Raw genomic sequence first — 13,157 nt, forward strand, 5'->3', positions numbered from 1 at the left:
TTACAAAACCACTGAGCAGCTGTGTCATTACATCAGCCGGCCATTTATTTCCCACTGTGCCCACTCAACTCGACATTTATGTGTCAGTGGATCAAACTTTTTCCCATGATTAAGTGCAAGTGTGTCATTAGCAATCTTAGTTTGCTTTGAGTAATTGAAGCTGAAGCGTACATTTGGAGTAGTGCCTGGCCAAGGTGGTGTGTTCCGGAAAAGACTATAGTAAATAAATCTTACTTTTAGTGTTTAAATATGATTAGAAAAGGTCTATTTGTCCACATAGATGTTTTTAAATTGATCTCAGACATGTCCTCGGTTAAACGAAAGAGTTAGTTGAGTCGGACTTCTTATTATACTTCTTATCAAATGAAAAGTTCAAGGTACGGCAGACTCAGATGTGGGTTTAACTTTGTGAGTCAAGCAAATCTTTAGCCCTGAATAACCTCATTTCCCATTTTAGGCCCAAAATATTTCACAAATACCTGCAACTCGCTCCTCATCCACTGCCTACTAACTGCTCTGAGCATGTTTAACCTCTAGAAATCCTCTCTCACTACACCTTTACACACATCTCTTCAGTGGCCTCCGGTAGCTGCCAGAATCATATTAAACACACTGTTCCTGTCACACAAGGCTGCCAGTGCCTGGCTCGCTGCTTCTCACAGTGCTTTATTAAACCATACAGGCTACCCTGACCATGTCAGTTTATCAAGCTCTCCATCTTTCCACATGAAAGAGTCCACCTGCTCACATCTACAAATGTACCATCCATGACCTTTCAGTGGTGAAACAAACTCCCAAGTCATTCACTTAAAGACACGTACCAAATTTTGGTTATTTTTTATTTGAATGTGACTAAACATTGTGTTGTTCACAACAAGTATAGTTTTTACATGTTGTTTTTCTTTAAATATTTTGGTCACACTTTAGATTAGATTCCTTTTCTCACTATTAACTACGACTTTTTCCTCAATCTCCTAATTACTGCTTATTAATAGTTAGTAAGGTAGATAAGTTTAGGTATTGGGTAGGATTGAGGGATGTAGAATATGGTCATGCAGAATAAGGCATTAATATGTGCTTTTTCAGTACTAATACACAGCCAATATCCTAGTAATATGCATGCTAATAAGCAACTAGTTAATAGTGAGAATTGGACCCAACAGTATTACCAATAATTTTTAAATTTTTAATTGAAATATCTTAATCTTATGATAAAACGACAGACTTCTCTCAGGTGATGTATGCCAAAATTTTGTAAAGAGTATAACAGCTAAATGATGAAATTCAATCAACCAACCGATGTATGGGACCAAGTCCCTCTCTTTTTTCATTTTCTTTTTCGCTAATGCGTTACAGATTTTTTGCGTCACAATATAGAAGAAAATCTGCCACTACTTCTTTTTAATCATGAATTTTTGCATAAAATGTTTGAAAATTAGTTTTTTTGTTTTTTAATTTTACTCTTTCTCGTCAACCAAAATCCTAATTTCATTTACTAAAATGATAGGTAAAAGACTAAAATGGATCAACATATGACAAAATATTTACTAAATATGCTTCAATATAGACTCTCAACAAGCTGTTTCTCTTCCATAACAGTTAGAGACATGAAAGAGAAAACTGACTATAGAAGAAGACATGCTAGTAATATCCACTATACTGCCCACATGTAACAACACCGAGAATGCAGCACATACTGTACTTGCATTGCATTATAAAGGCATTCTGACATATTTTTGAAGGCAACATGTTTTTTTCTTTTTTTTGTCATTTTAATGATAAAATATAATTGCAGTTGAATGTAACACCTGTCTTTGTTTCAAATGTAGTTCATGTCAGGTAAATCCTGGCATGTAGATCAGTGGTCAGTCAGTTTGTTTTGAGGGGAACTTGCTTCCAGTTTGTTTTCAGTGAGTTTGACGAGGAAGAATGGATATTCTCCAGCACAAGCTCTTTGAACTTGAAAACAAAGATTCTTCCTTAATCTGACAGCTAATGAAACACACATGATGTACTGACGAAGAGAACATTTATGTGTGTGTGTTCTTGTGCACAGAGTTGAAGAGGATCATTCGTAATTACTTCATGCTGTGCTTCAATTGTTTTCCTTTCTTAGCCATCAGATGCTCCTGGTCTGAGGTCGTAGGAAAACTCCAGCAATTATTTGCAGCCTGGCTGCATAATAACTCCCACCAAACACAACATAAAACCAACAAACACATGAACTCACTGAAATTCCCTTCTCCTTTCTACAACACTCCTCGCACACACACATTTCTTTTTAACTTACCACATTCCTTCCCTCCTACTTCACCTCTTTAAATACTATGAGTTCAAACTACAATTAGCCATCCTAAAATTAGTACAAATTGTGCAATTGACTGAGATTCTGTCAAACCTGTCTTACCTGTCTGAAAAACACAGTAGCACTGTTCCAAAACCGAGTGTGCCGACTGCCTAGACAGCGTTATAAATGCTCTTCTAAAAGGACGCAACATTATGTTGGCTTCTAAGATGTTCATTATTGCCAAACATGAAGGCAGCATTACATGTATACTTTCCATTGCAACTAGAGTGTGCAAATAACAGTATCATTTAAAAATTTGATGTCTTCAAAAAAACAAAACCATTTAATGTATTTATTCAGCATTAGATGTGTTAAATTGATCAAAAGTTACAGTAAAGACGTTTATAATGTTGAAAAATATTTCCATTTCAAATAAATGCTGCTGTTTTGAAGTTTCTCTTTATCAAAGTATCAAAATGTCCACAAAAAAAGTACCTGAAGGATCATGTGACACTGAAGACTGGAGTAATGGCTGCTGAAAATGTACCTTTGCCACCAGAGGAATAAAACATAAAACACATAAAAAATAATCCTAAAAAAAAAAAAATATATATATATATATATATATATATATATATATATAACGTTATTTTCATTTCTAATATTTCCCCAGTATTACTGTTTTTACTGTATTTTTTGATCAAACAAATGCAGCTTTGGTCAGAATTTGAGACTTCTTTTAAAAACATTAAAATATGTTTGTTTACCCCAAACTTTTAAACGATAGCATTGAAAGAAACATTGATTATACACATGCTTATATTTAGTTTAACCCCTTAAAGTCATAAACTCAGTACCAGGTTCGGAATTGCGTTATTACGATAATCCTTTGAAATGTAAAAGTCCCATTAACAGTCATTTGTGATAACTTTACATAGCTTAAACCCTCTACTTTTCACACAAAACCATCTTATTTTTTCTTTCTTTTTTACTACAAATTGGAGCATTTGTATGTTTGAATTCCTGTTTCCACAACGAATATGTCGATAAAAAGCACATGACTACAAATTTGCATATTTTCAGTATTGTTCATATTTGACAAACACATGCAAGCCATATATCAAACAAAAGCTTTCATTCTCAAGATAATGGTTATGTAGTTTATTTTGTTGAAATAATACAAATACTCAATATTAAAACTAAATAAAAATGGAACTGTTCACTTGATATTTTGTGTGCTGTGTACTTTAATAGATGTTTAGAGTTTAATAGTTTATTTTTGTTAGCTTAGCAACATGCTAACATCAAAGTTGATTGCATGCCACGTAATTAGCACTCAATAAATAGTTGTCTTTGAGAATCGCTTCAGTGATTTTCCTTACATTTTATGTCAGTTTGGATGTTTCTTTAGTAAATGGAACAGAACACAAATAAGCAGTACACTAGGTTTTGGAACAGATCTAATATCTTAACAAGCACTAGTATTTACCCTTTTCATCATAATCTTCCATCTGTGACATTCATCAAAGCTCAATATCGTTTTCCCCTCGTTTGTTGGAAAACTCTGAACCAGCATGAAATAAGTGTTTTCCAGGGATTGATTGAGTTAGCATGTGTGTACACAATTGCGCTGAGCTTTGGAAGTCAGGGAAGGTTTCTTTCTTTAAAATTTTGTCAACATTCCTTGTGGGGAAAATGAAACTCTTGACATCATACTGGAGATGTGGATATTAAGATAGCTGTTCTATTGAGTTCCCATACATACAAACCCAAGGGATTTTTTTTTTATTTTTTTTATGCGACTGATAAATGTAATAATCCCTAATTCTCTCTCTCTCTCTCTCTCTCTCTCTCTCTCTCTCTCTCTCTCTCTCTCTCTCTCTCTCTCTCTCTCTCTCTCTCTCTCTCTCTCTCTCTCTCTCTCTCTCTCTCTCTAGGCCGTGTGGTGGAGGCGGCAGGGGGGGCGACTGGACTCTTGGCAGGCAGCAGTGTGCGGAGCTCTTGCAGGTGTGTGGGATTAGCCTCGGCACAGAGGTCTGGGAAAGAGAGCGAAGGAGAACGAGAGATAGGGAGTTGGGATGGGGTCCAACGCCAGGAATATCCAAAATTTACCCAGCTGCATTCCTGTTTAATTCCACACAGGTCAAGATGGTCATATCAGGTTGTTCATCAGCTGGTGTGCACTAAAAGAGAGGGAATGAAACGGCTAATTATAGGTGGAGAGTCAGTAGAGGAAGTGTGCAACATTCATCTTTTATTGCCCCTGCATCATGCTCTGTAACTTTCATAGCTATTGTCAGCAGTCATAGAGTTTACGAACTAGAATCAGAGTTTAGGAGCTGAAGTCTGGCCCAGGAGCCCTTGCAGCTGTCTAATTCCCCAGTCACCATCTCTGTCCAGAGTGGGACACAATGGAGGGACAAGGATGCTTCAGCCAAAGGGGAAAGAACATGGCTGCCAGCCACGCCACCTGGGGTGTGATGTTGGATTCGAATTGTGTGTGCACATGTGCTGCTTTGGCACAGATGTATCTCTTTAGGTGGATTGCGGTTGTTAGCGTTGTTGTGAAATCACCCAAACAAATGTGAATTGTGATGCATTGTATGGTTGCGTTTGCTTGCCATCACTGCAAGCCTCAAGAGAACAAATGAGAAATGCTTTCTTTTCCCAATCTCTCTCCATCTCCAATATTGTGTCCTTTTACTTGTTAAGGAGTGTTGTTCTTGGTTTAGTACAAGATTGGGAATACAATACAATGTCACAACTTCAGTGGTAATCAACAGCAAGTTACGGAAAAGTCACGCAAAAGCAGCATCTACAGTAATTCAGTTACAATGGAAGGCATTGCTTTTTTTTGAAAGTATAGCCATGAAGCGTAAACATTATGAGAGGGGGCATGAATCTATTGACATAGAAACGCGTGCTAACCTTGTTTGTCCAGAGTTATATCCTATTATAGATGCTCCTTCCATTACCATGATCATGTAAAGCTGGTAAATCCGGTAACTACTTCCTTATATGCACAAGAAAACATTTACATTTATGTATGTAGCAGATGCTTTTGAATAGAGTTTAAGGGGAAAATGGGCTAGTATATTTTTATGAAAGAAAGAAATGGCGAGAGAAGTATTTTAAAATTTATTTATAAATTAGATTTATTGTATTTAAATTGTATTAATTGTTTTTATAGAGAATTCAGTCAAGTACCCAAACAATTGCAAAAGACAATTGCAAGATACTTGGCTGTTTGGGTGGGATTTGAGAAGATCATTCAGCCAGCATAGAACAAAAGAATAGATCTTAGTCAGGGTAGCACCATATTTTTATAGAATTTTTGACAGGGATAAAAATTAGGCTGTGAGGGATAGAATACAGTGCGTTCAGTGGATTGTACTGTTGTTTGACAACATACCGACTGTTCATCTGGTGAAACGTCTTTCAAAAAAACTAAATCAGTAGACAAGAACTCCATAAAACAGTTTGAAAGTTTTTATACTATAGACCTTTATACTGTGCGTGCCATTGTAAAGACTTTGTCTATCCCTCACAGCCTAATTTTCATCAATGCTATATCCAATATGGCGCCTAACCTGACTATGGTCTAAATCAGGGTGAAACTGTTCGGAATGTGTGAAAATAAGTTAGGAATTACGTTGGTAACACGCTACCATAATTTAGGCCAAGAAAATTAACTTTCCCTCTCCAATTTAATTTTTTTTGTATAGAAGAATTAATTTCCATTGTATACATGTAATGTGAATTGTACATGAATTGTTCCATTGTAATTACATGTAATTTTTTGCTTGTTTTTTACAATCTGAGGTTTGGGTCAAAATTATATTCAGTGGTAATCGACAGCCTGTTCCTGGAACATTTCTCTAAAAACACATCACTTGTGTTTGGGGCATTTTTAGTTGTTGGTTAGTGAGGTGAAATTAGGCATTATGGGAGATTAATGGTTTATTTCAGCGCTAAGAACGTTTAAAGCTTGATGCTGTTGTTTGTCCGATCCTCTATTAGAAAAAAAAGGGAACGTCTTTCTGTTCTCATTTACGGCAAAACAAGTTTATGAATGTGCATGAGTGTTTACGGGTGCGTGACAGTGCCAGGCTAGTTTGAAAAATTCATCCGCGTTCGCTCTTTTTCTCCAGAACGTTTCCATCGGGTGATCAGAGCTGATCTCATGGCACATATTTACATTTATTCTCGGTGGTAATTATAACATGATTAACACTGTAATTAGTGCTTGTTTGTGTGCTGATACACATGCACAAAACGTCTCTTTTCAGGTGGAGTAGCAGCGTTCGTCACGACTCCGCTAGATGTAGCGAAGACTTGGATAATGTTGGCTAAGGTGAGACTTTGAAACTGTTGTTTAAATCTGTCTCCTGATGCCTCCCAGATGGAGTGCAAGGTGAGTAAATAAACGGCTCTAATGTAGACAAAAGCAACAGGAGAGAGAGGGAGTGAAGAAAAAGCCTTAGCTTGATCCAACAGCAGGGTTATCCAGGGACGCTACTGACGCACAAATGCACTCCCTCTTACTGTCCGCTGTCCAGTCGAGACTCAAAACAGACAGAGCCGTGTATGTGCATGTTAGATGTCAGAAGACGTTTGTATATTCAAGTGTAATTTCCAGTTGTCTATGGACTGGAACGGAACTGCACTTCAGAGCTGCAAGGCTGCAGACTTTGTATCTGGTGCAGATGTTCTGTTCCAAAATCTAGGCAGCATAATAAGTTTGATTCAAAGGCTAAGCAACTTCAGCTTCTATATATAATATATAATATAAAGTGTATATAAAAAAGTGTAAAGTCGGCACACCACAGCTCCAAAAATTTAGAAATGTATTAACAGACTTTCACACAGGTTAGGTTTTGAGCACATCAAACAATTGTGACAATTGATCAGACAAAGAATATTTTTTTTGTGGCTGAAAAAGTTCTCCCGAAGGGACCCAAGCCATACCTATAGAACTTTGTAAGTGGGCTCTTTTTGGACCAATTATAAAAAACCCAGAACACAATGCAGATTTTCTGATACATTTTGTTTCTGATGCATATGCTATCAATTTGATTCGATTCAGATTTCTATTTAATTTGATTCTTATTCACTTTTGTGTTTGTATTATACCTACTTCCATATTATATAGTGTTGAAAAACTACACAAAAATAGTCTTAATGATGTCTAAATTCCAATGAACATCCCATGCTATCCTGTAGAGAAATTGTGAATGGCACTGAAGTGACGCAATTGATGCCGTAGGTCACATGACGGTGACAAGACAACATGTCAGATTTGGTGCATCCAAATTTCATTCAAAATGCACACATTCATACTATATGGAACATACTTTTTGGTAACGCTTTATTTTAAGATGACATAGTTACACGTTACTACATATACTTACTATGGTATTATGCATAATTACAAATAACATAACAGTTTTTCACTGTGTATTACAAGATGGTTTGTACTTTTTCATTTCCAAAAACTACATTTAACCGTACTTTGCTGTAAAATTTCATCAAATGTAAGGTTAGATTTTTTTTTATTTTATTTTTTTTGCCGTTTTTTACTGTTAAAACTTTGATCATTTTTAGTTTTCCATGAAGAAGATATTTTGAAGAATATTGGAATCCAAACAACATTGGACCCTATTGACTTCATATGTAAGAAAAAAAGAAAGAAAAAGAAAAAAATTCTCAAAATATCATCTTTTGTGTTCCATAGAGGATAGAAAATAAATAGGCTATTCATTTTTGGGTGAACTGTCCCTTTACAAATAAAACTGTGTGGACTAAGCCAGTATGCAGTCATAACAGAGGTTGTTTACATATAGAATATTAAGGGTACGGTAGCACAAACGTTTAATTCTAATGGTCAGAGAGAGGATGGGAATGGTCAAGAAAAACTACATTTATACTTGACAAACATTATAAATGGAGTTGATTTTGCATTTGAATAAAATGTTGGCCCCTTAAAGAAGTAGAAAAGTGAGTGAAGGGTCTTTTTTGCACCTGACTCCTTACACCATTGGCTGACAGAGTGAAGTGTCATGCATGCGTCAGGTCACTTCAGGTTGCCTTGTGTTTGCCCAAAAGTCAATCTCTCTCTCTCTATCTCTATCTCTATCTCTATCTCTATCTCTCTCTCTCTCTCTCTCTCTCTCTCTCTCTCTCTCTCTCTCTCTCTCTCTCTCTCTCTCTCTCTCTCTCTCTCTCTCTCTCTCTCTCTATCTCTATCTCTATCTCTCTTTCTTTCTTTCTTTCAGTCCATTTGACCAATCAAAGAAATTGAGACCTCATGTTCAGGCAGGTCTACTGTACTGTGTGTGTTTTGGCCTACAGACACTCCAGGCTGTTTTCCAAGCCCTGTGGGGAACTGCAGTGTACTGGGCTTCTCAATGTACAGTCAACTCATCATCTTAAACTCTGAAATATGAAAAAACGCACCCAGTCTAAATATAGAGCCATTGAAATTAGCCTCAGAAAGTGGTGTGCCAGTGCAAAACACAGTTGTTACGTATAGATGGCTGTTTTGAAGATGGTGCTGTGGGTTTGCAGAATAGGGACTATAAATATCGATTGAGCAGAAAGGGGAGCTGTTGAACAGGTGGAGATGGTAGAGTCCAGGAACAGAGCAGAATCGAAAGGAAGACAAAACACAGTGTGTGTTTACATGTTTGACAGGAAGCTTAAAGACGGATCATCCATCATTACTGTGTTTTGTCTCTTTTCGTCAGGCTGGGACGAGCACAGCCAGTGGAAATATCCCAGTGGTTTTGTATGAGGTGTGGAGGAGCCGAGGAATAGCTGGGTGAGTGTCCTGATACTGCATTCCTCAGTCAACATGCCCCCCCCCCCCCCCCCCCCCAGCTATTTTGAAACTTCTATTCATCAAAGAATCAAGATTTTTTTAAGCAGAGTTTCTACAAATATATTAATCAGCACAACTGATTTCAGCATTGATATTATTAAGAAATGTTTCTTGAGCAGCAAATCAGCATATTAGAGTGATTTCTGAAGATCATGTGATACTGAAGACTAGAGTAATGATGCTGAAAATCCAGTATTGCCATCACAGGAAAAAAAAATATTTTAAAATATATTTAAATAAATATTATAATGTTATAATATTCCACTATATTACTGTTCTACTGTGTTTTGAATCAAATAAATTTAGCCTTAGTGACCATAAGGAGACAACTTTCAAAATTCTTACTGACCCTTAAAATCTTCATTTGTTCAATATTTGTATATTTGATTACACAATTCGCATTGCTTCATGGGACTGTAGTTCGTCCATAAATATAATACCTTTTTTTTTTTCCTGGTTTGTTCTTCAAATATTTTACTTCCAATAACTCTTCATTGAATATTTTTTTTCTTTTCTTAATGAAATTGAATGACAAATACACTAAAAGGTCTGTGGAAAAAGTGGAAAATCATTATTCCAAACATTGTTCCTTGCACAGATGCCCATTAAGTGATCATGTGAATCTCTCTCTTCAAGTTCATAATAATATTCTTTCTTCTCTCCAACTAAAACATTTCTGAAATTTCCACAGTACACACAATTGACTGTACGACTTAATTGAATTCCGAAAATCCCTTCCCAGATTACAATATTTAAAACTCTAAGAGAAGCCGGGGCAAAAAACAACAAAAAAAAAAAAACAGAAGGCAAAGGGGCTCGGCTATGCTTGCATAAAGGGCAACATCTCTGGCAGTTTCACTACTGCATGCCTTGTACAAATTGCCTGGCTTTAAAGCTGTAATTACTGTAATGGCTCCAATTGCAGACTAGTGAAGCCAGAAAGTGTTTCCATGTGTGTCAGACTCAGAGCTCTGCGGAGAGCTTCTAACCACACCAACCAAAACATCGGCAATCAATGCAACCATGCGCTTGTGAGCTAACCTTCCTCCAAGCTTTGCTCCAAGTGTTGCTACCCCAACCCAGACTACAGCCGCACACGGGTACACCAGGGTGATGCAGCAGCCCACTGAGAGAGTAATGCTTGCAATGTTGCAATGAGCTCATAATGACCTCCAGTTGCAGTGAAATCAATTGGAGCTTTGGTTAGATATAGTGTAAGTTGCCTTCTTTAGAGTGTCACAGTGATGTAAGACCTGCCTCTACTTCTACTAAGCATGCAGTGTTTATAGAGCCATTAATAGGGGTGTTATTAGACCCGTACATCGCTGACTGACTGGAGATCAGGGCTGGGCGAGGTGATTTCGTCACAATGAGCTCAACTTAATTTCCTGTTGTAGCAGAATGGGATGGTTTGTGGTTTGATTGCAAGATAGAGAATAAAATGCATGGCATTAATGCTTTTATTATTATTGGTGTTGCGATCAGGTAAAAGTCATTTGTTGTTAGTGAATAAGACTGGTCATGTTTTATGTTTGTTGTTCACTAAAAAGAACCAGTCAATTTATTTGTGAATAATGCTGTGTTCACACCATGCCATAATTACTGTACTAAATGACATCATGGACATTCTGCAATCTGCGTAATTTGAGTTTGTGATGCATTCCCTTTTTTTATTTTTTTATATATATATATATATATATATTAAAGAATACATTCAATCTAGCTTGTAACCAATGACAGAAATGATGTGATCATCAACTATTGGATCTCTGAGCTGGTGTGAGTGAACCGCACCAGCGGAGTGATTCATAGAACCGCGGATACTAAATGATGCAAGGGTGTAGAGTTACATTCGAGCTATTTTAATGCACCAAAAACTTTTTTTTCAAGGAAAACACTTTTAAATGTATCATTTTGGAGATAAATGTTTTAAGGGATAAAATTATTGACTTCTGTGGGAGTTTAAAGGGATAGTTCACCCAAAAATGAAAATTATGTCAGTATTTACTCACCCTCATGTTGTTCCAACCTCGTAAGACCTTCGTTCATCTTCGGAAAACGAATTAAGATATTTTTGATGAAATCTGAGAGCTGGTTCAATCCTCCATAGGCATTTTAAGGGATTGAAACTTGCCAGCCCCGAAAAGTTATTAAAGATATCGTTAAAATAGTCCAAGTGACTACAGTGGCTCAATCTTAAGTTTATCAAGCGACAAGAATACTTTTTGTGTGCAAAAACAAACATAAATAACGACTTTATTTCAACTATTCATTTCCTTCTCTGTTGGCCTCTAGTCAGTTAACTTAGTCTGATAGCGTATTGCTACGTCACACGTAGGCTCACTATTGGCCGACGCAGGTCATGTGTGTGATGCGTGTGCCGTACAACAACAGAAGAACTGCGCTATATCACTAGTGAATTGACTCGAGGCCGAGAGAAGGAAACGAAGAATTGAAATAAATTCGTTATTTAATTATTTTTTGCGCACAAAAAGTATTCTCGTCGTTGGATAAACTTAAGATTGAGCCACTGTAGTCACTTGGACTATTTTAACGATATCTTTAATAACTTTTAGGGGCTGGCAAGCTTTAATTCCTTAAGAAGCCTATGGAGGAGTGATCCAGCTCTCAGATTTCATCAAAAATACGAGGCTGGAACAACATGAGGGTGAGTAAATACTAACAGAATTTTCATTTTTGGGTGAACTAACCCTTTACGACATTAATAATAAAGTCAGTTATATGAATAATAACACTGAATATCGCAAAATAACTGCTTAACTACGTTTTACTGAATTTATTTTGAATGATTCTCTATGTCATTGCAGTGGTCAGGTGGTGGAGCTCTCAGTTATTACAAGCTGTATATGTTATTACAAGCTGTATAAAAGTGTGAACAAAATTTTGTATTTACAGTAATTCAGACATGGAGTGGATGCACCTTTCTTCTAAATTGGTTCTTTTGTATGTTTTTTATGCTATTTATCAGAACTTCTGTATTTTGACTCCACTCTAATCGTATAAGCAACACTCGATGTTTCTTAAGTCTATACAAAGTTCCTGTGAAGCATATTTATGTTTTCCGTTGCCGAAGATAGGGTCAGAACTGACTCAAAGCATGCATGCGAGGTTTCACGTTTCTCTTTTAGCGCATGGTCTGAAATGCCAACCCCACGCAGCACAGACAAACTGTCAGAATGCGTCCTTGCTAATTCGTTCCAGGATGAGTGTGTTTGCTCACAGGTCCGCACACACATGCTCACTGTGACATAGCATCTCTCTGTAAAACACATGATCCCAGCAGAAGCATGCTGAAACGTCGAGTTCTGCGAATCACTGGAATAGTCAAGAGAGCCCTGACATGCTTGGCACCTTGTACAGCTTTGCAGTTGACAAAATTGATGTATTAGAGGTTACACCACTCGTGACCTTATTTCTAATTTTAGATCCGGCCCACCCCCACTTTCCGACCTCCATTATCCCCACCAGGTGTCACACTGAAGGACTCGGGGAGGCTGATCCCAAATCAGTCGGTTTGATAGGGCCTGAATTTGGTATGTTGGGTGAGCAAGACATGGATTTCAGCAACTTTCAAGAAAGACTGAAAAGAAGAAACCGTGAGAAGAGTTGAGCAAGATGAAACGGAACGAGAAAGGAAGCAGAGGGAGCCGAAGCACGAGTGTTGTGGGTGTGCTGGGAGCCGGAGGGATGTGTGTGGATGTCATCTGGCCATCAGTCATACGGAGAGGCCCCCGGGGGCCCGTGCTTATACCAAAAGCAGCTGCGTGGAAAAGAGCCTTTGGAGACTACAGTACTTTCATGGCCTGTCGCATCCTCTAACCTCTCCAACATCAACAACCCCTACACTGCACATTCCTTCTCAAACGCTCCTTAATCCGTCAAACAACACGCTGTCAGCTGAGAAATACCCAATACTTGTGTTATCGAGCATGGCTAATGTTTTTTTTTTTTTGTTTTTTTTTGCTGCTC

General features: G+C 37.4%; 1 protein-coding gene across 1 annotated transcript in view; it reads left to right on the forward strand.

The window, feature by feature from the left end:
- The window catches only part of slc25a26 (solute carrier family 25 member 26), a 56,844-nt gene that overhangs the window by 42,138 nt on the left and 1,549 nt on the right, over positions 1-13,157 (forward strand). The window contains exons 7-9 of the mRNA XM_077203100.1: positions 4,225-4,294; positions 6,577-6,641; positions 9,034-9,107. Coding sequence (XP_077059215.1) covers positions 4,225-4,294; positions 6,577-6,641; positions 9,034-9,107 — 209 coding nt within the window. The remainder of the gene's footprint in view (positions 1-4,224; positions 4,295-6,576; positions 6,642-9,033; positions 9,108-13,157) is intronic.

Source organism: Siphateles boraxobius, unplaced genomic scaffold (genome assembly GCF_051911475.1).
Source record: "Siphateles boraxobius isolate OS27281-9 unplaced genomic scaffold, OSU_SipBor_1 5, whole genome shotgun sequence".
In the NCBI taxonomy this organism is placed as follows: Eukaryota; Metazoa; Chordata; class Actinopteri; order Cypriniformes; family Leuciscidae; genus Siphateles; species Siphateles boraxobius.